This window comes from Prenolepis imparis, unplaced genomic scaffold, assembly GCF_030444845.1.
Source record: "Prenolepis imparis isolate NDT839.2.m4 unplaced genomic scaffold, iyPreImpa1.0 SCAF_4, whole genome shotgun sequence".
Taxonomy (NCBI): Eukaryota; Metazoa; Arthropoda; class Insecta; order Hymenoptera; family Formicidae; genus Prenolepis; species Prenolepis imparis.
Genome location: NW_028141162.1, coordinates 16,640,754 through 16,667,654, shown reverse-complemented (window position 1 = coordinate 16,667,654; position 26,901 = coordinate 16,640,754). Strand labels below are relative to the sequence as shown.

Here is a 26,901-nt window from a genome sequence, read left to right as displayed (position 1 = left end):
TATAAAACTTCAATTTTCATACCTTTCACGGAAAATATATAGTGTCTGATTAAGCTTTCAATAATCAGAATAATAATTTTGCTCGCTATATTGAAAAAGTTTCCTGTAACGAGAATGAATTTAATACTCGCAGTTGGAAACTTAAAACAACGACAATCTTATACACCATATTGGGTAAAACTATTAAAGATTTCGATATTAAAATAATTATTACACTAATAATAATTATAATATATTATATATTAATAAAATAATATAATATATTATAATTATAATCATAATTATTGTTATTATTGACAAAGTATATGGCATGGAAAATGCAAAGAGAATGCCTTGTTTTAACAATTTCGTTACATAAAGCGATGATGCGACGACACTCGGCGATTATTTCGACGGGGTGCTTCCTCACGCGAGAATCCGATATCTATGTAGAAAATTATCCCCCCGTAATCGTTACCAGTCATCCCCTACGGTCGGTAGTAAATTCTTGAGAACCGACCAAGAGGTGTCGGCCGATAACGACCGGCCGTTTAGCGGGCGTATAAATGAAAAAGTGAGAGTTCCGCACACCGCGACTGGAAGCTCGTAATTCTGGAGCGCACCCCCATCGGACTTCTAATAAATGCCATAAGCCGTTCGCCGAGAGAGCGAACATAATTCACCCCGTCTCCCCCTTCCCTTCCCTCCTCCACCCCCTGTGTTATGTAAGCGCATACACACACACATACACGCGCGCACGTGTAATCCAATAAACGCTTGCGTGCACGTGTGTCCCGTTCCTTAATAAATTTGCCCAATAAATCGCGTCAATGTAATGCGACAGTTACATAATCGTATTTCAATCAGAACGGCAAGGGGGAGGAAGAGAAGTTTTGGACCTCGATATCGGTAGCTTGCGGAATATTCGAGAGAGCGTTTGTAATCTCGAATCTCACGCTCGCCCTATAAATTCTCGATCGCCGTCTTTTTCCATAATACATAATTGTACTTATATTATAATGAGGAAAATTACGATATATGTAAATTATAATTGAGACATTTTGACAGATATGTACTCAAAAAGTAATGTTTTTCCTTTAGAAACCCCCCAACTAATCTGAATAAAATAATATTATTTAATAATAAATAATATATGTATAATTTAATAAACTTTCTCTATCATAAATTATAAATTACAGTATATTTATTATATATGTATAATAAATTAAATAGAAATGATACAATCCCTTTCTAAAAAAGGCGTGTTAAGTCGATTCTCGCAAGTAATGTTGCCTCTCTTCCGCGATGCTGATTGTCTGTCGCGATTCGCGTTGTGCGTTATATTCATAGTATCAAGAGACTGTCATCGCGAGGGTTAGCAGTTTGACAGTTTGTTCAAAATAAAATAAAATAAAATAATAATATGTTATAATACTTTAAACCCGATTAATATTTTTGACAGTTATATCAGCTGATTTCTGTCAAAAAATATTAATCGAATTTAAAGTATTATAACATATTATTTACACTTATTATTATTTAATATTTTTAACATATTATTATTTTAAAATTTAATTCTCAAATTAACGCTGTATTAATATTTTTTACAGACATCAGCTGATTAAACCGTTAATTTGCTAATTAAATTTTAAAATAATATGTAAAAAATATTAAAATAGTAATATGTTGTAAATAATATATTGTAATACCTTATCCGCGATTAATATTTTTTGACAGAAATCAGCTGATAACTATCAAAAATATTAAACGAGAGAGAGAGTGAGAGAGTTTAAAGTATTATAATAACATATTATTTAAAACATATAATTTTATTTTATTTTATTTTGAACAAACTGTCAAACTACTAACTTTGCAGAACTCTTTCAAAAAATAATCAGGAACTATATAACTATTTAAAAGAACCTTAAACCTTAACTCTGCTCAAAACTATTAGAACTCAATGTGTAAAAAAATGTGAAGTTGGCACCCCTATTTTTTGAAACTGATTTTCGTTATCGTAATGACCGGAACCAGTTCTAAAAATTATCAAGAACTCTTTCTATGGTTCTAAATAACTCAGAACTCTTAACAGAACTATGATAGCATAACATAGGGGTGCCAACTTCACCCAAGTGTTTCACACACACACACACACACACAAATTCTCAAAAATATTATTTATTATATAAGTAAGAAAATTTCTCATAATTTTTTAAAACTTATTTTGATTAGTAATCTTAATTATAGCATTATATGTATAGGTATAGCATTTTAAATAAATATTTTCAAAAATTCTATTATCCTTATAAAAACATATTTGATTTAAGCGATTATAGACATTATTAAAATGATAATTTAATGTATTTTTATATATACATATATATCTTATATATGTATATCTAATTAATAAAATTAGAATTTAGACAATTTTTGACAGATATGTATATATAAAAATTGTATATAAAGTGTATAAAATGTGAAACTGTAATTGATCGATATGATTTCACATATATGCATGTGTTTTCTATAGATGCAGAGATCCAGAGATATTAGAACAGGAAGATCGAAAAAAAAGCATAAACTGACGTTGCTCCAGATAACAAAAGTCACTACGTGACTCCAATGTCGGAATTACGAGCAGGGCCTTCGCCTCCAAGTAGTTGTATCAATACATGGGATAAGTGGCCACTTCTCTCGCGGGAAAATAGTTGTACGCGCTTGGAATCGGACGCAATCCATTCGTAGTCATTACTTTCGCCATCCCGAAAATCCGAAAACCTTGAGGTAAAACTGCTAACTTCGCGAAAAAAAATAGTTTATAATTCTCATTTAACTGCTCTGCTTAAAATTGATTGCACTTGATAACGTATCACGAAATAAGTATCAAATTATCATATCAAAGTTTTATTTATATTTTTTAAAGCAGATTTTTTTTTGTCTCGTGACTCCTAACAATTTTGATTACGATTTAATAATAAAAATTAAAGTATCATAAATTATAATGTTATATATTATTAAATGGAAAATAATTATTAGAGATTCGAATCATTTCCTATCCTCGATCGACGACAGAATATAAATTTTGCTTTTATGTTTCTCTTATATACTATAACACTTTATAATATCGCTAGATCAAAGAATCTTAATTAGGATTTAATTTTTATATTTTTTACGAGTCAACGTGGACAAAAGAATCGCTAAAAAAATATATGAATTTTCGATGTAGCAATTTGTTTTTTCTTAATATCGATTAATGTTATGACACACTTGTCAGAAGGAAAATACCTAGATTGTGAACAATCGTTCAAGCAGGACCGGGTTATAAAAGTGCGAGCCACAAAAATATTTGCTCCGTTCTCTCGCGACAACGATTTTTAACGACGATGCTCGTTTTTGGATCGAAAATGGCACTTTTTCGTTTTTAGTTTTTAGGCCGGTACGGCCGTTCAGTATGCAATTATCAGCTCCGTTATTAAATATAGTTTATGTTTAGGTCCGAGAGAAGGCGAGAGAAGGAAGGAAGACGTTCGTTAGTTAGAACGTTCCGGGAACTGGCTTTTAATGGGCGCATAGAATTTCGTGTGAGATGTCTCGAGTCCGCGTGGACGACTTTACGACTCCTCGTTTCGGCTTCGGCACGTCAACCTGGCCCGACCGAGTAATTAAAATTGATGCCGCGTTTAGTGAATGTAAATCGAACCTCTGTCCCCTCGCAAGTGTGACGCAATACTTATTTCGGAAGATAAAAGAAATTGTTGCTGCCAAACTCGTGTTGTTTTTTCTTTCGCGCAGAAAATAGCTTCAATAGATCGTATTTTAATAATATCCATATCTCTGAATAGTATGTATTATATCTTCTGCATTTTTATAACAATAGATTCGATGTATATATAATTATTTTATTATCAGTATTATTTAAAATCTTTCTATTTCTCTTTTCGCACAAATCACATTATATAAAAAATTAAAGGAGGTCTTTCATATAAACATATACCTACTCTTATATCCTTTCCTGAGGAATTACACTCTTCCAAAGAAGGAGATAAAAATTAGATTTTTATTTTTTTCCTCAAATTTTGGACGAGTTAACAAAATGAAATTTGATGAATATTTTCTATTAGTAAAAGGATGCTTGTTAATATTTTTTCCTCCGTATCGTTATATAGGAATGAAACTAGCAACTCCTATTCAATTTTTATTAAAACTTTTTAACGGAATATAATAATCTAAAAATATGCATTAGAAAGCTTGACTTCTTTAGAAACTTTTTTATTTCTTTTTTTTTTCGTAGAATCAATAGTTTGCAAAAAGAAATTAAAATACATTATCGCATGCACGGTGCTAAATGGCATAAAAAGTTTATGTTACGAGAAGTTAAATTTTAGAATATTAAAGCAAGCAAAATAAAATTATAGTAAATGTTGACAAAAATGGAACAAAAATAAAATTTGAGAAATAAATTAAAAACTTAAATTTCACTTCCCTCTTTGGAAGAATATAATTTCTCAGGAAGAAATATAGGAGTATATGTTTATATGAAAGGTCTTCCTTAATTTTCGATAAAGAATCATCTCCTAAACTTTTTCGCGCTTATTTAGAATCACTCTGTATTGTATATTAATTACCCAAGGAAGTTTTATATTTTTACGAGTCACGTGGACAAAAAATACTGCTTTAAAAATATGAAACTTCCATGAATAATTAATATATACAATTATATATAGTATAGTGATTTGTGCGAAAAGAAAAATATATATAGAGAGAGAAAGATCCTATAATTCTAATACCAAGATAAAGTAATATAATTTTAATATTAATCCTGTTGAATTTTTTCGCGCGGAAAAAAGAAGGCTTCTCTTTTCCCTTATCATTATCGTACCGTAGCGTGTTTTCAGTATCGATTTCGTCGTGTTCTCCGGAGTTGGCGGAGACCGAAGAGTTAGTAGAAGGAACGCGGAAAGTCATCCGAGGACCGACACCCACGTCACGTCCATTAACGACGACACGACACGGAGTAATAACGGGTGACAAAAGAAAGTCGCCGCGCCTGAAGTCTCGTCGCGTGCGCCGAGCCATAACTTCGCGTCGCGTCGCGAAGGGGATGGAACGTTTCGCTCGTCATTACGATCGGCGAGCACGCGACCGGAAATGACAGCCGGCCGCTTGCTATCCGATGTCGTTTTCGTGATTTACGATGAGATGGCAAGGGCGCTTCTCGTCGATATAATACGCGGTCTTTTTAATCACCCCTAATCGTATTATACGAATCTCTCGTTCATTTTCCGTTTCATGGATTTATACGAGGGCAAGAGCTCTGAATTCGAAAATTTCAAAGTATAGAACTTTAGAAATACGCATGAGAGTGTCTTCGTAAAAAAAAAAAGCAATACGTTATTTTTATTTACTGCTCTAAGTAAATTTCGCTCAGAGTGTAAAATCAACCCCCTGAAAGCTAAGCTATTCTTCGTTCTTATTTTATTATTCGCATACAAAAAAATGTTTAGAGAAAGATCGGTTTTTTTAACAAGACATGTGATGTTTTTTTCATGTAGATAATTGTTTAAACAAATAGTTATTTATCAGCTGTGCTCGCAGTTGTTTGAATTTATAGCTATTATGAAGTTTCAAGTTAAAACAAGCAGTTTTTTTGGCTATAAAATTTTTTTATACACCATCTTTTGTAAATAATAAAATTAATAGAATAATTAATTTAATTTTTTTTAGGATATTTTAACTTTAACCCTTTAGAATAAATTCAAGCAGCAAACAAAAATATAATTTATTAAGACACTTTTTATGTATCTTTATTTCATCCCTTAATTTCCGAGAGTAGCATAAATAAAATTTAGAAAAAAGTTACAAATCTTTTAAAGAGTTTGGATTTCTCAAATTTAATCGATATTATTTAAATAATTTTTCTTACAAAAAGAAAATCAATAATGTTAATGCAATCAGATTATTCTGTAGGGATGTTAAAATTTTTCAATATATCTTCGAAAAGGATAAATTTTTGCAAACTCGAAGATCTGTACAATGAAGAATTTCCATATCTTTTAAATCCTAAATTACGCTATTACCTTCAACCTCCAATAAAAAACTCCTCTACGCTTCTCCAGATATTATCGATTATCGTCGGGGGCAAAGTTTTCATTGAACATCGAGACAAGAAGGATCCACACGTTAGCGAAGAAAGCGATTTGGGTTATGGAGCTCTTCGTGCCAGGCCCTGGTTCTCGAGGGCTCGAATTGTCAGTAAAACGAACAGTCGCGAACGAGCTCGTGACTGATGGGTGAGCAAAACAGAGAGAGAGAGAGAGAGAGAAAAGTAGGTGAAAAGGAGAGAGAGAGAAAGAGGGTGGTTCGCCAGTTCGCAAGCAATTATCGCGCGAATCGCGCCACTTGGCAGCACGTAGATTGCCTGGTGTTAGCTATATCGATCTCGTTTGGCTCATTTCGCGGTTCAACTTCGCCGTGCGATCGATGATAAGAGCCGCTAACCGACGCTCCTATTTCGCTTTATATGTATATATATATATATATATATATATATATATATATATATATATATACATATATCTTCCCTACATTCCTTGTGTTCTATTGCACACTTAATAAGGGAACGCAATTATCTTCACGTTATTTCGAATAGATAAGATTTTCTCGAAACCTTGCCTGTTATACATTATTATCTTTAAATAATAAAAATATATTATAATTTTAAAAGAATTTAATTAATTTTGTGTTTGAAAAAGAAATTATTAAGTGATTTTATTATTCACTTAATTTATTAATTACCAATGCACTTTTTGGAATCCCAAAATCTTTCAAAAACAAACTCTATTTATTCCTGTCCCCTATAGTTATCTTTTATAATTGATAATAATTGATGATAATAATTATTATATTACTTATAAAGTTAAAAATGTATTTGCCATCAAAATAATTATTAAAATTATTTAAACTTTAATATTCCACAAAGTTCATTAAAAAATTGTTAAGACCCATCAAAGATCTTCAAAAAATTGTAAATAAAATGTTCATCATTTTTCTCGTTTATTCAAACATGGAATAATCTATAAATTTTGCATAAGATGATTAGAGATAAGTCGAACTTTTTATCCTTGCATTGTCATTATATTCAATCTAACTAAACAACAACAAGAGGAACGCTTATTACATATAGACGTAAAGAAGATAAATTAAATCTCCGTTTCAGCAGCGTAAGATACACACATATATACGTACACATACCGTGTCGGCATTAATTTTCTTCAGTTTCGCAATTATGCGCGCGCCATAATCACTTCTCTCCCTGCTCATCTTGAACATTCCTATACGGTAACATCCCGCCGACCCTCGTGTGATTATAATTAGCGATCGAATTGAGAAAGGGAAAGGCGTCTCTCACGCGACTCGTGTTTCAACGTAGTGCTACAAGTCCTAAAAACGCGGAATACACGAGGTATACGGTAGTTACATACCCTATACAGAGAGAAAGAGTCTCTCTCTCTCTCGGTATAAACGACGCCTACCGTGTGGGCTCGGGGTATCATAATATCACATATATGTATACACATATAATGCGGTGGTGGACAGCAGACAGGGACCTTCGTTTTACGCTTACATGTATATATTGTGCGATCTCTCTTCTTCTTTCTTCTCGAAAACTGCGACGCATCTTTATTTTGAAGACACAAACACTTTTAACTTTAAATAATATAATAATAATTATCAATTTTATAGATGGTGAATATGAGATAGATATAAATAAAATTTGTTTTTGGAAGATAAATTTGGATTCCAAATAAGTGTGCTATAGTGATTATTTTTAATAATAACCATAATAATTTCTTTTTTAAACGCAAAATAATAATTTATAATTTCTTTTTATATTTTAGTTTATTCTGATGAAAAGAATGATTTATATGTGTAAAAATTAATCAGACGAAAATGCCATCTATCCAAATAGAAAATTATAATATAGTATCTCGCAGTTGAGACTTCCTTTTCGCAGCCGAACATAGAGAAAGACAGAGAGAGAAAGAGAGAGACATTGAACGTCTCGTTGATGAACAAAAATCACAATGCCGTAAATAATGTAAAGCTAATTCCGGGATGTTAAAGGACTATCATGCGACGAGCCGTGCAATTTGGGAAAAGCCCGAGCTCCGTAAGTCTCGAGTTAGCGGCTTGCTTCCTGCCAAGTCGCTAAAAGCCCTGTAAATTATTGCTGAAAGTTTACAGCGTCCACTGCAAGCCCACCCGGCCCACCACCCTAATTGTAATAATTATTATCCCGCTGTCGCGTGAGAAGAGAGGGAAGTCGCGAAGTCGGTCAAGTTTCGTGATGTCGCGGCTATTATATTTTACGGTTGACGGCACGGAAATGAGTCTAATGGCGTTTGACGCGGCTGATAATTTCTTAATTTTAATCTTTCTAATATATATTTAATATAGAGAGCCTTTAAAAATTCTTAAAATATATATTATATTTTATATATTGTATAATATTATATTATATTAAATTATATTAAATTATTATATTATATTATATTAATATTTATATTATATTATATATTATATTATATTAATATTTATATAATATTATATCAAAGTGATAATAAAAAATTGATAAAAACAAAAAAGATACTAATAAAAAATTATTCCACTCCAAATCACTAAAGATATTGGAAGACCAATAAAGGATATCTATGTGTGGGATCTTCTGAATTTTCGAAGTTGCGTATAGACGCGGAGAAAAGTATTTCAGAGATGATCGAATCTCTCGAAGATGTTCGGGTCCCGCGGAAATTGGTGCATATTCCTCGGAACGTGTATATGGGATCTCCGTGTATTCAGGCGAATATACATAGGTATGTAGGTATATCGAAATGCCGGCAGGTGTGTGCAGCCCAGAGAGAGCATTCGATAATACTACGAGGCCGAGCGAGGGTGGCCGCACGCCGAGGGCCGAGCACGCCAGTCCGTGCTCAGACGTGACTCACGACGCAACCCTCATTTTTTGATCGCACCGTTCTCTCTCCCTTTCGCGTTTCTTCGTCCCGATATATATCGACGGTCTTATCGACGCTGAGGTACGCGCGCTCGCTCTTCACCCTGGAGCTACCCGATAGCTGTCGATCAGCTGTCGGCATCGGAAAAAGCCCCAAGAACGTTTGACCGGGTCGAAAAGTGTCTTCTGCGCTAATAAACGAAGGGACAAATGGGTCAAATCGGTACGTAATGTTCCATAATATATTATCGAAATTATTAATTTAAGAAAAAATCGATTATCATTTTTAATTATTTATTAAGATATAATTTTAAATGATAATTGTTTTAATCATGTTTAATTTATTATCGTATTATAATTAGTTATATAGCAAATATGAAATTTTTGATATAAATTATTTTATAAATTATTTTATTCAAAATTATTGTAGAGCGTTAAGATGCTAGCATGTGACAGTATCAATATCAGATTTATCATGATGTGATCAGAACGATATCAGAATTTTGAATCAGAATTCTGATTCAATTCCAAAGTGAGAAAAACACTTTATAAAATTTCGCTTCAATTCCGAAATGGAAAAATACCAAAAATTTGAAAAATTATTTCTTTTAATTTCTTTTAATTGCTTAATTCAGTTTTGGAGAGAATTAGGATAAACAAATTGTATAATATTCTAATTCAACATTATTTAGATTTAGATTTTAATTTAGCGATACAACTTTACATTATTAATAATTAATATTAATATAAACTTTGCTATCAGTAGGAAACTTGTCAATTAATATTTTGAACCAAAGCAATTTTTTTTTTAATGTTAGAAATATTTTACGTTTAATAAAACTGCAATTTCTCAAATTCTTTGTGAACAGATATATGAATTCAGAGATACAAAATAAATTAATAATTTTAAGAATCAAAATAACAATAAAAGAAAAAGAGGAGGCAATAAAAATTAATTTTATTCCGAATTTGAGACTTCTAGATATGATACATTCTAAATTAATATTAATTGTGTCACATATATATTTCAATTATTTATATTAACTGTATTAATTACTGTATTAATTAACTGTACAACTGTAAATTCTGTAGATATCGCGACAGTTTCGAGAATCAGACGATTCTTGTTAATATTTGTGAGCTTTTTGCCAGGTCATTCATATTGTGATAATCGCGTGGATGCTAACTATTTGAAAAACAAGAGCGAAATTGCGCTCTGTTGCGTGTTATTATGACTTTATCTGCATCGTGCAAGTCATCGATCTGCGCAACATAGTCTGCGTGATTGGTGGCTCTTTTTTTCACGTATTATTAGTATGAAAAAACGTCAAGCCGTCTGACCGTTCGACGTTATTGATGATTTTTACATTGTATCAGCGATACTGTTGATCGTAGTGAAAAAACGTGTTTCTCGAAAATCGACTGCATAGCCGAGGTTCGCGAGTTCTATAATTATTAGGCGACAAAAACTGGCAAATCCGCGTGTGAGAAGAAAGAGGAGATATTGCCTTTTTTTGCGTTGCCTTCAATGTGTTTATTTAAAACCATTGTTCCGTTAAATGAGGAAACGTGACACTCAACTGACCGATCAACTAATCGACCGATCATATATATATATATTCGCTGAAAACGAGACGTTGTGACATTGAGAATTTTAAGGAGGAGAATGCAGTTGCGAAATCATATGGCAGAACCATTTATCTTTATGTTCCTATTTCTCAACATTGAGTTATTATAGTCGAGTAATTTTTGTTCTCATATATATTTATATTTTTTTACATTTATTACATTAGATTATATTTTTTTCGATGTTTTTTGTCGAATAAATTTTACTTGAATTTTTATATTTTTCGTATGATTTCAATACAGTCAATTTTTTGATTGTTTGTAACTTTTGATAAAATTAAAATTTCTTTAAATTGAATGATCATAGTTTACTTATTTTATAACAAAATAAAAAAAATATAACAATCAGATCAATATAGGTCATAAAAAAACACATAAATTGAATCCAAAAAAATTTTCTAAGAGAATATTTCAAAGATTTTGATGTCATTCTTATATGTTTAATTTTTTTTTAGGTATTTAAACATATGCAAAAATTATTTTATATAGCTAAAATGTCTAGGATTATTTTTTTAAATTTTTATAATCTTAGTCATTTTTAGATATATTCTCTCGCTTAATGCGATCCCTGCACTCACTAAACCGAAAAATTTTAATCCTGTTAGAGTTTCGACATAACAGATTAAGTATACAAAGTGTCCTATGACATTAGGATGTTTCTTTTTGTCGAGTGAAATGGTTAATATTTTAAAATTAATTTCTTATTAATTATTGTAAAGATCATAAATGATAGAGGACTTTCCCGTTCGATTTAATCTATTTGCACATGAGAGATCGTTACCGGACATCCTGTATATTTAAAATGTGCATTTCTTAATTTTTTTCGTTTCTCTTGAATGCAGACCTCGTTATTTTTCACGAAATTGCAAACGAGTCACTCGTTCAAGATTTTTCTCTTTTGGAAAGCATCGTCTCAGATTCCATAGTTCGTTCAATTTCGAGCTCTCGCAACGAGTTTCCCCCGGGCCATGTTTCCTTCCCGAAATTCGCAAATTCGTCGAAGCGAGAGGCCGCCGCGTGTGGGATCGAAATAAATTAAAAATAGATAGGGAACACACATGTCTCAGGATCAGCGATCTTATCGATTTCTCAACAGATCTACAGCAAAAACAGTAATTTCCATTAAACCATCAATTTACCTCAATTTTTACAAAACATTTGATTGATATTTCATTTATATTCCTAAACCCTAATAAAAGGATATGGTATACTGTTTCCATAATTATTTTCAGAATGAAATTTTATAAGAATAATTTTTTACCACAACGTTTCTGTCAAATTCTAAATTTCCCTCAATTCTTTTTATCAAAAAAATTGTGATATTTGGATTTAGCGAAAATAAAGATCAAAAGTTTGAATAAATGAAAGACGAACTAACTTATTTATTAAAATATTTTTTTAAATTAATTTATTTATTTTTACACAGTTGAAAAATTTGTGTTAAATTTAACAAATATCACCTGTCCCAAACGGTCCACAGAAATTTTTGTGTTAATTTAACATAATACGGATATGTTAAATGGTGACACGAATATTGTGTTAATATTTTAACATAAAATAAATGCAAACTTCAAATAAACTTAAAATAAATTTTGTGTAAAATTAACATAGTTTTAATGTAAAAATTAACTAAAAAAATGGTTAATTTTACATTTTATCACCCCCACTTATATTATAAAGTAAAATTAACATTTTTTTTCTGTAAATTTTAACAGATAAATCTTGTCACTAATAATACGGAACATATTTATTGCGTAAAATTAAAAATAGATATACATTGTGTTATTTTTACACTTTTTTTTAGTTGTTTTAATAATTTAACATTTGAGTCCAATTAACATAACAGCAATATGTTAAATTAACACATGAATGTGTTAAATATTTAACACAAAAATTTTAACGGGGACCGTTTTTAACAAGAAAACACAAATTTTCCAACTGTGTAGGATTTCATTTATTATATTTATTATTATTTATTTTGAGGATATTATAGGATAGGCTATTTATTCTATTTTATCAAAAATTATGTACACACAACTCGTAGTTAGCATCAAAATCTTTTTATAATTATTATCCTTATAATTATTATATTATAAAGGACAATAACTATAACTTTTTACATTATTATAATGAGATCTTGTTTTATTCTGGTATCATACCATTTTTTTCTGGCTCATTTCTTAACATTAATATCTTGCATTTATCAACCTACACGTCCAGTTTTACGAAACTACAGACCGCGGCGGACGAAACAAAGGCGACGAGCATCGAATATCGAAACAAATCGCGTTGCGTAAGACGTCGGTCTCGCCGCCGTCGTCGCCGCCTTTTTATTTCCCGGAAATCTTTCGACTGGATTTATACGTGCTGGAGCCAGCCGGAGCAAAAGGATGACAGAAGCGAGATCGCGTCCGAGAGCGAGCGGGAGAGCGAGCGATCGCGCTATCCTTGATATTTAGCGATTGATTGGCAGGATTGCCAATTTGGCCAATTATCGGCGAGATTCGCGGAACAGCGAATCGAAATTACATAGTCGGCGCGACGATCAAGTTCGCGCGAGAGAACGAGGAGCTCTACAGTGTGTATATGCAATATAAGTATCGTTCTCTCTTTCTCTCTCTCGCGGCCGGTGATTGTGTGGTTCTGGATCCGATCGATGCCCCTCGGCCTCGGATCGAATAAATAAACCCGTGTCCGACAGATTCGGGAGTCGCACGGACGGGGATTTCGAGATTTCGGGATTCGTCTTTTCTCTCATCGCGAATGGATGTCGTTGCGAATAATGTTGGACGAGATCGGTTAAGATAATACGGTGTATTATATTATCGATCTGAACCGCAAATCGAGAAAAAATAAGCCGTGGAAGAAATAATGATGCAATATAAATCGATTTAAAAAATTGTCACCCTTGTAGAATAATTTTGGGATAAACGAATTTGATAAAATTTGTGAGATGGATCAGAGTACAAATTTTGAAAATATAAGACAAGTATATTTATATATTATTCAATTATTATAACAAATAAATTTATATCGAATAAGTCATTTAATTTAAATAATTTTAAAGTATAAATTAAAATAAAGATAATTAAATAAATATAAATAAAATATAAATAATATATAAATATATAATTAATAAAGAATAAGAGGTACTCTCTCACAATTATTCAAAATTTATTCCGCCAATAAATAGTTAATGTTGGAATCAACTTAAATATATTAAATAAAATAATATTAAAATTGAAGAAAAAAATATTAGTAAAATAATTCATATAATTAAAAATATATGAATATAATTGCTAAAAGAATGCTTTAAATTCGATAAGTTAATGACAAATTCTTCGATATTGCCGAATTTACATATATTGTATTCTTTTTCCTGTAACCTCTAAAAATAATGCACAATAATTGGATTCTACATTGTGTCTTTCTCATTTTACAGCCTTTATAACGTAACATTTTCGTTTCCATTTAATTACGCATCCTCGTGCATTTAACAGGGATATAAGTTGATTTTAAATTTCTAAAATATATATATATATAATCGTGCGCGAAGCAAGCTGTATTATATAAGATAATCTAAAGACATTTCACGCTAAGGTAAAACTAATAATTCTATATTAATTCTATATTAATTGGTTATTATAATTTGATGTTTTACAAATTTATAAAATAGATATTTAAATTTTTATTTTATATATACTTTATATATATATATATATATATATATATATATATATACTTTATTTTATATATATATTTAATTTATATAATATATTTTTATTTTATACATTATTTTATTGTATAATAAAATATGGACAGAAAATTAAAATATTTAAAAATAAATTTTTCTCTTGATACTTTTGTGTGTGTGTGTGAAAATAAACTGCTATCTTCTTATTATATTAAGTAAGACTTAAAGAAATTTCAGACTTTTTGTACAATATTGTAATATTTATATATTATATTATTTCATTATATCTATTAGATAATAAATATATATCTTATTGTAAGATATATATTACGTATTATATATCATTATTTTTATTATAATAATAAATAACATCTTTTTGAAAATATAACTCTTGAAGTGTGAGATAAAAATATTGTCATATGAAAATAAATCAAACAATTTTCATATATGTAAATTTCAGTTCTTTTTTGTATACGAGAACTACTTTCGACTTTTTGACTTTTGACCCAATTGTACCCAATGAGAATCATAATACCGCTAAATTAAAAAGAGACATCGAGATTCTCTACATCGTGTTGAAATGTCTCTGAACTATCTTACAGAAGGGAAACGCGAAACAAGGTTTAACATCGAATACGCGTCAATACGTGATGTCGGAATACGTGCATGCCATCGCCAGATAAATTCAGGTGAATATGAATCGCGTGCGTCGCCAGACCCGGATGTACCTATGTTTAGCTTCCGCTTCGCTCGCACTAATTGCCGTAACAGGAACTAACTGTACCTAGAAATTGCGAATTGGCGCGCAAATACGGTAGAACATCGTCGTCCCAGTTAGGTTCGCACGATACGCCATATGACGTGTCCACGTCCTAACATTCTTCGCTCCAATAACGTCCTTCTTCGAGGGACCAGTAAACAAGCCTCGGAGAGGCATCACGATGTGCGGGAATTTTAACGCGAGCCCATTTCGGGCTTTTCCAATCTCGCCTTCGCTATCTCCGCTTTTCTCCTACCCCATCACCCTCGCCTCGAAATGGGGGGCAGGAGTATCGCGTCTCGGTTGTGACTTTTCCGCGGCAAGAGAGTCGTAAAATCCTGGAGGGGAAGCCGGTGACTATCGATTTCACGTGTTTCCTTTCGGAAATTGCCTTGTTTTTTTTCCGTCCCCCTTCTTCCCCCTTCTCTTCTCGCACCCTCGCGTTTCGGGTCACGGCGAAGATCGATACGATATCGCGGACCTCACGATCACCTGGGTGGTCCACCTCACGCAGGTCCTCCCCGGCTTCTGCTGGGGACTGATTTAATTCGGCTACGTGGACCGCCCGGCCGGCGAATTTATTCAAACGTCCGTTCGCTCTCTTAATTCTCCCTCACGGCATGCGATTTTTTCTCGGATCGCGAACAAACTGTTTTTTTTTTAAATTGCGCAAAAATGCTCTTATCTTTCAAACGGGAATCTCAATATATTCAAATGTAATCCGAAGACAATTGCAATCCATAAAGCGCGAATCCCCCCATCGAACTATCCATCAATCGATTACCCCCCTTCAGCCCCCCAACTTTGACTGCCGGTGCGTTCTCTCTTAACAAATATTAATTTGACTGCCGTCTAGCCCGTTTCTTCGCGTGAGCGAAGAAACAAGAAGGGAAGAGAAGGAAAAAAAGGGGGACCTAGGAGGGGGCGGAGGGGGGCGCTTTAAATCGCGAGGCTCGCCCGAGCCGTCCGGATAATCCAGACAGATGGGACTCGTTAATGGGACGCGAGTAATTTGCAAGAAATCTAATAACACCGCGGTCTCCCCCCTCATCCTCTCCCTCCCCCCATAACTCGTGGCTCGACTTTCCATCTTGAGCCTTTCCTCTTCTCCTCCCCTTCCTCTCCCCGGCATCTCTCTCTGTTTCCTCGTCTCTCTCATCCCATCCCCGGTCCGAGGACCGTCTAATGACAATACACGGGCGCCCGTGCTCGTGAAAATTAAAATTCGCCCGGGGGTCGTACACGACTGCTCTCGTACAGCGTGTTAGTGCGTGTCCAGGGTCCAGGTCGTCGTGGGATCGCGGGTGTAGCGAGATACCCTCGCGAGATACCCCGAAATACAGTACCGCGCAAAAGTTTCCTCATACAATAACGTATGATCTAAGACAACGCGATGACAGCGAAATATTTTTCTTTTATAATATTACATATTTTATTCTGTTTTCTCTTGTAGATTTACAAGTTTATTTCATTTCTGTTTCTATTTCTTTTATATATCACGATTTCTATTACGTTTCTGTAATTTTTACAGTGAATATGTTGGATTTGGGGTCAATTTTTGCTTTAAAAAATTCATTATAAAATGTCTAAAATAATATTACAATAAAATATAAAGCGCATACGTATATATAAAATATCCTCCTGTGTTCTTCAGTTATTATAATTATCTTGGCAGTGTAATTAAGCTTGTTTATGTTTTCTCAGTTGAGTTTTTTGATTAGAAAATAAATTATAGAAAAAAGAGAGATACCATCTAAAAGAACAGACATACTATATTGTATTTGAATTCAAATTGAAAGTTTAAAACAAAGACTTATGTTTCTAGATATCTGCTAGAAAGCTTGCTGCTTCTCATATCACAATTTAGAAAATATCGTTTAAGATCTCTTTGGCCTATGGGCTTTTTTTAAAATGAAAATTGTCCCCAAATTTGACATATCCATTAAAATATACAGAAACATAATAAAGATCATGATATAAAAGATAAGAACAAAAGTAAAATAAAAGAACTCTATACTAAAAATGTAAAATATTTTCTTATCGCTATTTAAACTATACATATAATCTAAACTATAAGACTATCTAGACTATAAGAAAACTGTAAGAAGAGCTAAAGAAGACTATGAGAAAAAAATTTCAAAAACTTTAAGAGCTTCCAATACAAATTAATTTATCATATAGAGCATAAAATGTGTATACTATCGGCTTCTGATAAACCAACTAAGCAAATTAAGTTCATGTCAAGCTCTGAGAAAATGCAATAGATAATTATCGATAAAAAGACACGTCTAGAAGATGCTTAGGAGACGATTTTAACATGTTTCCCTCATCTTGTCCCGAAGGCTGTTTCGCTTTAACTTTTACATTTTCATTTTGTGATATATACATATATTTTATTTTTTCTTTATGTACGTGTCTTTAATGTGCTAAAAATAATAATTATATCTTTCAATTCGAAGATCTGTTTCTCTCTCGTTCCACTGAATCCTTTCTAATTAGAAGTCCGATTTTTGTTCTAGATTTGCTCGAAATAAAAGGCAAATATCGGCAAGGCTAGATTTTCTCTCTCTTTCTCTCTTTCCACGTACACATGTACGCATCGTAGATGAGAGAAAAGACAACGCGGGGGAGCGCGGAACTCGTTAAGCAGTTTGCGGTTCGTTCCATCCTTTTTTTTCCACCCGAGCGCGCCTTTAGCGTAAACATATTCCGCGAAGAAATCAGCGTCTCTCTCTTTCTCTTTGTATGTGCGCGTGTGTGTGTATCATTTTTTCTTCTTTATTTCTTCTACCAGCCGTGTCTCTCCTTCCACCCTCTCCAACCCCTCTAACCCCCTTCTGCGCACGTCTTTGTATCTTATTACGTGCCTGGTTTCTGGTATTTGGATTCCACCCACGATTGAATTCCGGTATATAAAAGCCCGACGTTAATATATAAGATGACACTGCGTAAGATGGTTACATATTTTTTTAAAAACCGCGAAATATAGAAATCTTCGTTTCTCTTTTCTTCTTGAAAAAAAATGGCGACAAAATGTCTGTCTCCAAGAAGATTGTTTCAAATCTCTCGACTGGAAAGAGAGACTCCTTCTATTTATTTCTACATAAATGCCGCGGGAGTCAGTTTGTTTCCGAATTTTATTTCACCCACGGATTCCGGCAATTTTTCGACTTCGCGAAACGAGAATCGAATGACGTTTAGTTAAACTGTGCAGCGAGAGAATCGTAAAAATATACGATTGGGAAAAAGGAACAAAGGGGGCTATGTAGCAAGAGAAAAAGAGATTAGATGCTGAATTAAATTCAAATTTAAATTCACGATGTGTCCAAGCGGCATAATTTGATTTTGCATCCGATCGAGTTACGCGAATCGAGGAGAATTCGCGTAGTTTTTTTCTAATATTTTTTTTCTCGAATCGCGTCCGAAATTTTTGTGCCCCCCTGCCCCCCTTTAATTCAGCGCGACCGGATAATAGACTTGTGACGACTATTAAAATTGAAATGTGCTCATTATCGATTCGTCACGCTAATCGAGCATGGCGGAGACGGAATCCTCACGGATTCCGTGAGGATCGAGTTACACGCGGACCCGATTATTTCGTTCGATTAGACACGTGATTGCTACGGTGACATTTTCGTCGTTCCGGTTCGCGCGTCTCTCGTAAATATTTCTCTACGACGTTCCCTTACCTAAAGTGTGTGTCACTTTGCCAAAAATTATTGACTATTAAATGTATAATAAAATATTTATTATAATAATAATTTTCAAAAATCTAGAATATATTTATTTTTCTTAATATAAAAATATAAATAGGAAAAAGTTATCATAAAAGAACTCGTAATATGAATCTCCTAAACACCAACACATACTTTTATTTCTCAGTAATTAAATGTTGTATTTTATCAGAATTGATATAAACTTGATCCACTTTAAACTTCGATCTAAGTTTAAACTATTATTGAAAAATCGGTCTTAAATCAATTTACTCCTGAAAAGTTTATAATTTGATCATTCGTTGTTCATTTATATACTAAATTAGCTTACGTCGAAAGTTGTTGCAGTTTAAAAGTTTTCCTCTGTGATGTTTTGAAGAATTACATAACAAAGAAGATAATATTGCATTCTTCTACATTTTTATAGATTTTTTAATCTGTTTTATTTTTGCCTTTATTGTTTCATTGTAATTTTTATCATGCTTTTATAATTTTTAATGAGTATCTGGAAGTCAGATTCTCAGAATTCTTCTTTTTGATAACTTACTTAATGTAAAAAAAATAGTTATTTGCTCAACAGTGCAGTTATGAAGCAAGAATCGCTAAAACTATATAATGCAATCTCGACGGTTTCTAGTAAATATCTAATCTCTAGTAAATATCTATAAATATAAATTTTTATTTTTTAAACTTTCAGCTAGGAAGCAAAACTCAGAAACAAAACGTCAGTTCTAGTTCTTTTTAATTTAGCATTGAGTTTTAACTATGAATAACAGAATGAAATAATTATTAGATATAAAATAAAATCTGACAATATTAAATTAATTTAAAAATAATGTAAAGTATTGATTACTTAATTTGAAAATATAATTTATTATATATAATAAAATTAATTATTATACTTAATTAAAAATATAATTACTCAATCTCTCTTTGTGTATATAAAGCAGCGTATAACACGTTAAATATAATTAATAAAATAATTATAAATTTAGCTGTTGGATCGAGTGATTCTTCGAGCGATTTTTCTCGCTACCGAAAGCGGACTCGAATCAATTGATTATTCACGTCCGTCAATCGTATCTCGTGAGATTTGTGCCGTGCGATTCCGGGTCGTTTTGGATTAGCGGGTGGTCCGACGTGTCGGTCGGAGATAAGGAAGGTGGAGTGATGATGCGGCACCCCTTCCCGTCCCCCCTTTCACTCGTCTCTCAGACTGGATCGGGGCCGCATTAAAAGAGTCGGACAGCATTAAAGCGTTGTTTAGCAGGCTATTTTGAATTTTAATTCCCGCGGCCCCGGCAACGTAACCGAGGTGTGGAATAGATTAGTTTTCGCTCACACGACTGTCAGCTACTTGCCGCGGGGCCCCGACTGACCGACTGGATCACAGAGAGAGAGAGAAAGAGAGAGAGCGACAGATAACTCACCCACATCTCCCCTACAGACTTACTTATGCTTTCCTCTTCCGTTCTTTCTCATTTATTCCCTTTTACATATATCTTTTTTTATTCTGTATTATTATCCTCTTTCTTCTAATGACATTTTGATTTACAATCTCTATCAAGTTTTTCTATTGCTTTTACGAGCTTTAATATTGATTAAATAGAAATTTAAAGCAATGATCGAATCGAACGTTCACAATTGTATACTAAGTGTATAATAAAAATAGGGATAATAGTATATAGAATTTAGGTAATTAAAGTATATCAAATTTCAAGCAATTTAAGAAAAATTTAATACAAATTTATTTTTATAATTTTTTATTCTCCCCTACACATTTACATATGCTTTCCTCTCTTTCGTTTCTTTGTTTTTTTATTTATTTTATTTATTTCATTTATTTTATTTTATAGGATATATATTTTTTAATTTTGTATTATTTTGTCCTTTTTCTTCTAATAATTTTCTACTACAATTTCTAAATTCGTCTATTGCTTTTACGAGAAACTCTTAAATTAAATGGTGCAAGTTTAAAGCAATGATCGAGTTAAACATGTAAAAATAAGGATGTAATAAAAGTATATATTTCAAGCAATTTAAGAAATATAAATTTATCACAATTTTTATATATATATTATTTCTATGAGAAAAAACCTTCAATTTTGACACTTGGCTTGTATTTAACAAATTATATTTCAAATCTGTCTGCTAGATTTCATCATTAATTGCAGATGCTATGTTACGTTTATCCCCTTAATCGGCAGAAGATCATCATTTAACGCGAACTGCCCTCGATTCAACCTTATAGTCGACAATTTTCCGATTCTGCCCGCAGGAAAAGGAAACGGAGGTGACAAGCGACGAGGGAAACGACGTAGGATCAGACTCGCCCGATGAAGACGCTGCAACGAAGCTGTTGCTGCCGCTGCTCGAAAAAAGAGAGAGAAGAACCGCGGCTCCGCGGTTCAAGGTCGCTCGTCTGGAATTCAAGTTCGGCTCCTCTCTCGTTGTTCAGGCTCTCTCGCGGTAAAAAGAAGAGGGATGATCGATGGTGAGAATCGACCGGGCTAGTCACTGTGGCTTCGTACAGGAGAAGACATCACGTTGCGGAGGAGGTGCCGGGACTCCACATTCGGCGCCTGACGCTCGAGGACCCGAGAAGGAGGGAACCGTCCGGTTCAAGGTCGCAGTCCCCGGCGCGCCATATCTGTCATCCGCGTAGCGGCTACGCGCGTTCGGCGCGAGGTTCCTCAAGGTACCAAGAGAGGATTCGATATAACCCTAAACACGAGGAGATGTCCCGCATCAAACGAACTTGACAGTAGCGCGATCATGATTGACAAGTTGGATTTCTTCCCCTCTCCCCTGCATCCCTCCTTTTTTCCCCCTCCTCGTTCTCCTTCTTTCCTTGCCGAGAGATCTCCTTATGATACGAACCGGCAATTAAATTGGTCGAGAACTGGTTTCTCGAGGAATTTCCGTGGAATCCATATTCTATATTTGGAACATTTTAACACGTCGTTTTCTCGCTTCATCGCGCTATCGCTATTTACGCGATAGGATAATTCTTTTTCTTCTTTTTTTTCGTTCGAATTGCTCGTTGTATTATTTTTTCTAGGAAGAAAGTCACAAAGTTGTATCCTACCCTTGCTTCTACCAATGTGTATTTTCTTATCGCGTTGCTCGAGCAAGTAAAACCAGCTTGGTCGGGATGTTAAACCTCAGAGAAGGGTTAACTAATCATCCCGGGGTTTGCTTATTGAATGATTAACATCGTATCGCGTACGTATTAACGTGGTTGCGCTAAAGAGAACGAACACCATCCCATAGGATGGTCCCATCTCTAGCGAGGCGTCTCGCGTCGCCCTATATAGGACCCCGTAATTAAACATACTAAAATTTAACGGTCGTACGCGGACGATCGTCTCACTGCGACTTAATGAAAGCCTCATGGGTAACCGAGCACAGGCCCCGATACTGTGTGTAACGTTATTAAAGCTGCTCGCGCATTAAAATACGAGCAGCATCAGTCATTATCATCGACATTTGATCTTGCACTCTCCCTCCTCTCTCTTTCGTTCTTCGAATCTCCCTTCCAGCCTCGTACAACTTTAGGGTGAACCTGACCTCTGAGATGTCTGGACAAGGTTATTATATATACGTGCTCTCGTTTCCTGTCTAGCAAATCCTACACAGAGAGAATTTTCTCTTAGAATTAACCCTAAAAAAATCATGATATTTGTGAGACTATATGGAAAGAATTTTATGAGAATTTCTCTGATTAATATTTATCACAATAAAAATAATAATATCTATCACAATAAAATATAAAACATGTTTAATTAATTTTTACCAAACTGCAGTAAAATTAATCAAACATATTTTATATTTTATTGTAATAGATATTATTATCTTTATTGTGATAAATATTAATCAGAAAAATTCTCATAAAATTCTTTCCATATAGTCTCACAATTATCATGATTTTTAGGGTTAATTCTAAGAGAAAATTCTCTCAGTATACGTTTTGTCTTCTCTTTGATCTCTCTTTCTTCTTTTGCCTAAAAGTCGCCCCTTGCTTCCTTTCAACAATTTTAATATATCTATTACTCTTGATCACAAAACAGACATATCTCGTAAAATAAAACGTCTATAAATTTTATACACTTTGTCTATTAAATGCTTAGTATTATTTCTGTGCTTTTTAAAAAATCGATATTATATTTTTCATTCTTTTTATCAACTCGTCTTTACTAATATTACTTCGAATAATGCGCGTCACTCTTTATATTTTCCTTCTTTTTAATTCTCGTTTATATCTTCCTAGCATTCGCGTTTTGACTTGATTTTAATTTATCCTTAATGTAATCTCTCGTAAACACGCTACTAAATTATACTTTCATTGTAGACTTTATTTATAGTTGCAATATTTATCTTTCCCAAAGGAATGTAAATGCGCGGTGGATTGATAAATTTACCGAATCATCTCCCGTCATGATTATTTCCAGAGTGTGTCCAGGGTATTATTTTTCCCCTCGAGCTCTCTTTCTTTCTCTCTTTCTCTTCCCGCGAGCTCTTCGTTCTCCATATCGCGCGAGAAGCGCTCGCCTTTTTATTCTCGCTATATTTTTTCATCCCCTCTTCTCGTTCAGCTTGCGGTTCAAGGTCGTAATCTTCTCGAGACCTCCTTTCTTTCAACCAGTTCTCTCCGCTTCGCCTCCCTTTTAATCTTTTTCTTCGGCCTGTTCCTGCGCCTTCGTTTTCGAAGTTCAAGGCTTCTATCTCTCCTTCTTCTTGAATGTGATCTCTCTCTCTCGACACTTCTTCCTCGTGTACCCACGTGTATTTTTTCGCCGATCCTTTTTATCCCCCTTTCTCCCCGCGTTTTCCATCATTTACATTCACGTGCGTTTCGTTTCTCTTCAAATCTTCTTCTCAGCAGACTCTTTCGTCGCATTTCTTTTTCCCTTCGTTCTTCTCGTATGTCTTCGAATTGTACTTACTGTCAAGCTTTTCACTTTCAGTCTTGCATCCCAATTCAAGAACTTTATTCCAATTCGTTCCTCTTATCGGATTTCTTTTTTTTCTGACTAGTTTCTTCCTCTTTTTTTATTCCAGACACAAAAGTTACATTCCCCCACAAATATTTTATCTTCGAATCTTATTGCTTAATATTGCTCTTTTTTTTATGCTACAAGTGTTTTGTTTTCTTTCATCCTGTTTTTTAAATAAGATAACTGATTCCTTTTTCGTATGTCACTTTCGCTCGTACTTTTTATCGAGATCTGCCTCAGCTCTTCTCTCTCTCTCTCTCTCTCTCTCGGTTCCCTCCTCCTTCTTGGTGCTTCCTCTTTGAAGCGCGGTGCCCTCCAGGGCCCCGCAATCACATCTAGTTATCCAGTTGTCTGATGTTGAGAAAGGCGAATACCCTTTCCCGTTGTCATTACGAGCCCTTTCTGCGCCGTTCACGTATAATCATCATGACGAACGATCATTGCAAAATGAAAGAGACGAAAAGTGTTGCTAACTTTGTCGCGACACGAATCCTGCGGCTCGAGAGAAGCGTTGCTATTTTTTATTTATTTTTTCACGAATAACGTATACTTTGTCGTCTGCTCCGTCGTGTCAAAACTTTACAATCTTGCAACATTTTTCATTCAAATTCGCATAAAGAAAGCTAAAAATGTTTTTCTCAAATATAGAAAATACATTTATATTTCAAAAGGATGCAGTATATAACCAAATTATTATTAATATAGAATTATTGTTAATATAGATTTAAAAGTACACGTTTAAAATTTTTAAATAATTTTTTTACTAATTAATAATTTTTTTAAATAATTTTCTATTTAAATTGTATCTATCTCTTTTATTAATAATCTAGCTATAGATCGTGGCTAGGAAAAATCCGGAAGGAGAGTCCGGCTTTCTTAACAATAGTATCCTTGGAGCTTCCGGAATCGCCGATTCCCTTGATAGAATCTCAAGCGAACGCGCGTTGGAGAGGACGTAACGACCCCGATGAAGTCGCGAACGACAAGGATGACATTTTGGACGAGTTCCTGAAGAAGGTTACGGAGGCCAGAAAAGACAGGGAAAAGGAAAGTCGCGCGGGAAGGAACAATGTGTTCCGGAGAAGTCGGCGGGATAATAGGAAGGATGGCGGATCTCTGGAATGTACGAAAACGCTAGCCACCCTCGAGGAATGCACGAGAAACATTATTGAAGGTTTGTTTATATGTATATATATTTTTTTTCGCAAGAGCTAAAAAGAAATAAATGCATGTGTGAAACTAGTTGTGGAATTGTGGCTCCATTAAATTTGAGAAGAAAACGAGCTCGTATTCCTTGAAAAAGTCGAGAAAAAATGTATAGAATGCATGTGATATTCCACATAATTAGCCCTGCGTTACGTTAAAGGAAACTTATTGGAGGAAAAGAAGAGTTGAATTCTTCTAGATATAGATATTTAAACCCTTAGTTCTTCCTCTGCTTCGAGCTTATTTTATATTATATAGAAAATGTAATATCTTAAATAAGTAAAAATATATATAATAATAGCATATATAAATAAAATTTAAAGTAAAAAATTTCTTTTCTTTATATTGTGAATTAAAAGTTCAATTTGAATTATTTTATTAATATTTATTATACAAGTAGTTTAAGTGGTTTAACTGGAAAATTAAAATTATTCAATATAATTATTAACAATTAATTAATTTTTTGGGTTTTAATTAATAATATTATTTATACTTAGATCTTAGGTTAATTAAATTAATTAATCTAAGTAAAATATGTAAACATTTTAAGTAAGTTAATCGATAAGTTCAAATAAATAAGAATTAAAAAGACGATAAAATCATAATTTTACTTAAATTGAAAAATATATAAATCAAGAGAATAAGTAATGTGTAATTTCGATATATCAACGATTAGAAGAACTTACACTAATTAAAAACAATTGAAGAGAGACCTTTTTAATTTTATGATTATAGATTCTTAAACGAAATAAAGTCCGACAACGCTTCCAAATTATTAGTTTCTTACGATTCAATTGTCTATAAAATTGACCGTGTTAACATTATAAAAATATAAATGCAAAAGACATGTATATATTCATATTTATCATCTCTACATTTAATTATCGATTTTTCTTCGATGACAAGACATTATCTTTTATTCATCTTCGCTCGACTCGCCCTGAATAACGCATCTTTCGGAGTAATCTCGCTTCTCTAAAGACGGGATTCTATTCGGAGATCGAGATCGGATTTCAAGGGCGCGTATATGGAATCGTCGCAAACGGACCTTGAAATCGTTCGAGCCTGGTGCGCGGTGCCTCTCTCGTGAGAGACGACGATTTATCGAAATTTTCCCGCCGACCGAGTTTCTCTAGAGCTCAAAAGAGAGAGGAAGAGCTCGAGGAGCACGAAATTCTCCAGTAGCAATATCGAATTTCAGGACCGAGCCGCGAAGGATCGAGCCGGCAGGACGTCGGCGACGATTGCATATGCTCCGAGATACCCAAGGATCTCGGAGGATCGGCAGAGATCGCGAATGGAGATCCGGAAGTGACTCACACGATTCGGATCGCGATGAAGTGTCGTCACGGAGAAGAGGAAGACGATGACGAAGAGGCGGACGAGCGAGGACCAGCGGAAGAGGAGGAGGAAACGAGCGAGGGAGGGAGGACGCGCAATGACAAGAAGGATCTTCAAGGTCCGTCGAACGCGAGGAAGGAGCCGGTGAAGCACGACGCTTCTTCTTCTTCTCGCTGCACCGTCACCGCAGGTGCGGCGTTGGACTTCACGCTAAATTGCAATAGCGTGCGACTGACTTCTCGTGACACGAGCCTGAAGGCGGCGACGCCTGAAAAGGGGCGAGAGGCAGGAAACGGCCGGAAACGATCCGGAATCGGTCCTCTCGAAAGTGGGTTTCGCGACACGGAATGCTTCTGTATTAGCTTTAAATAAACACGTGAAACGTCACAACTATCAGCAACTTTTTGTTCCTTCCCCTCTCCAGTTTTTGCCTTTCTTTCTTTGAAAAAATTCTATAAAATTCTTATAAAAATTTCTTTTAATTATATACATTCAATAATAAATTTTGAAGTGGATTTCGTGACACGGAATGCTTCTGTAGCTTTAATAAACACGTGAAACGTCACAACTAT

General features: G+C 33.8%; 1 protein-coding gene across 1 annotated transcript in view; it reads left to right on the top strand.

Moving 5' to 3' along the window:
- LOC145935203 (uncharacterized) overlaps positions 1-26,701 on the top strand; it is a 29,609-nt gene extending 2,908 nt beyond the window's left edge. Inside the window, exons 2-6 of the mRNA XM_083036321.1 lie at positions 5,981-6,227; positions 21,064-21,205; positions 21,285-21,483; positions 24,613-24,956; positions 26,190-26,701. Coding sequence (XP_082892447.1) covers positions 5,981-6,227; positions 21,064-21,205; positions 21,285-21,483; positions 24,613-24,956; positions 26,190-26,701 — 1,444 coding nt within the window. The remainder of the gene's footprint in view (positions 1-5,980; positions 6,228-21,063; positions 21,206-21,284; positions 21,484-24,612; positions 24,957-26,189) is intronic.
- The last annotated feature ends 200 nt before the right edge of the window (positions 26,702-26,901 follow it).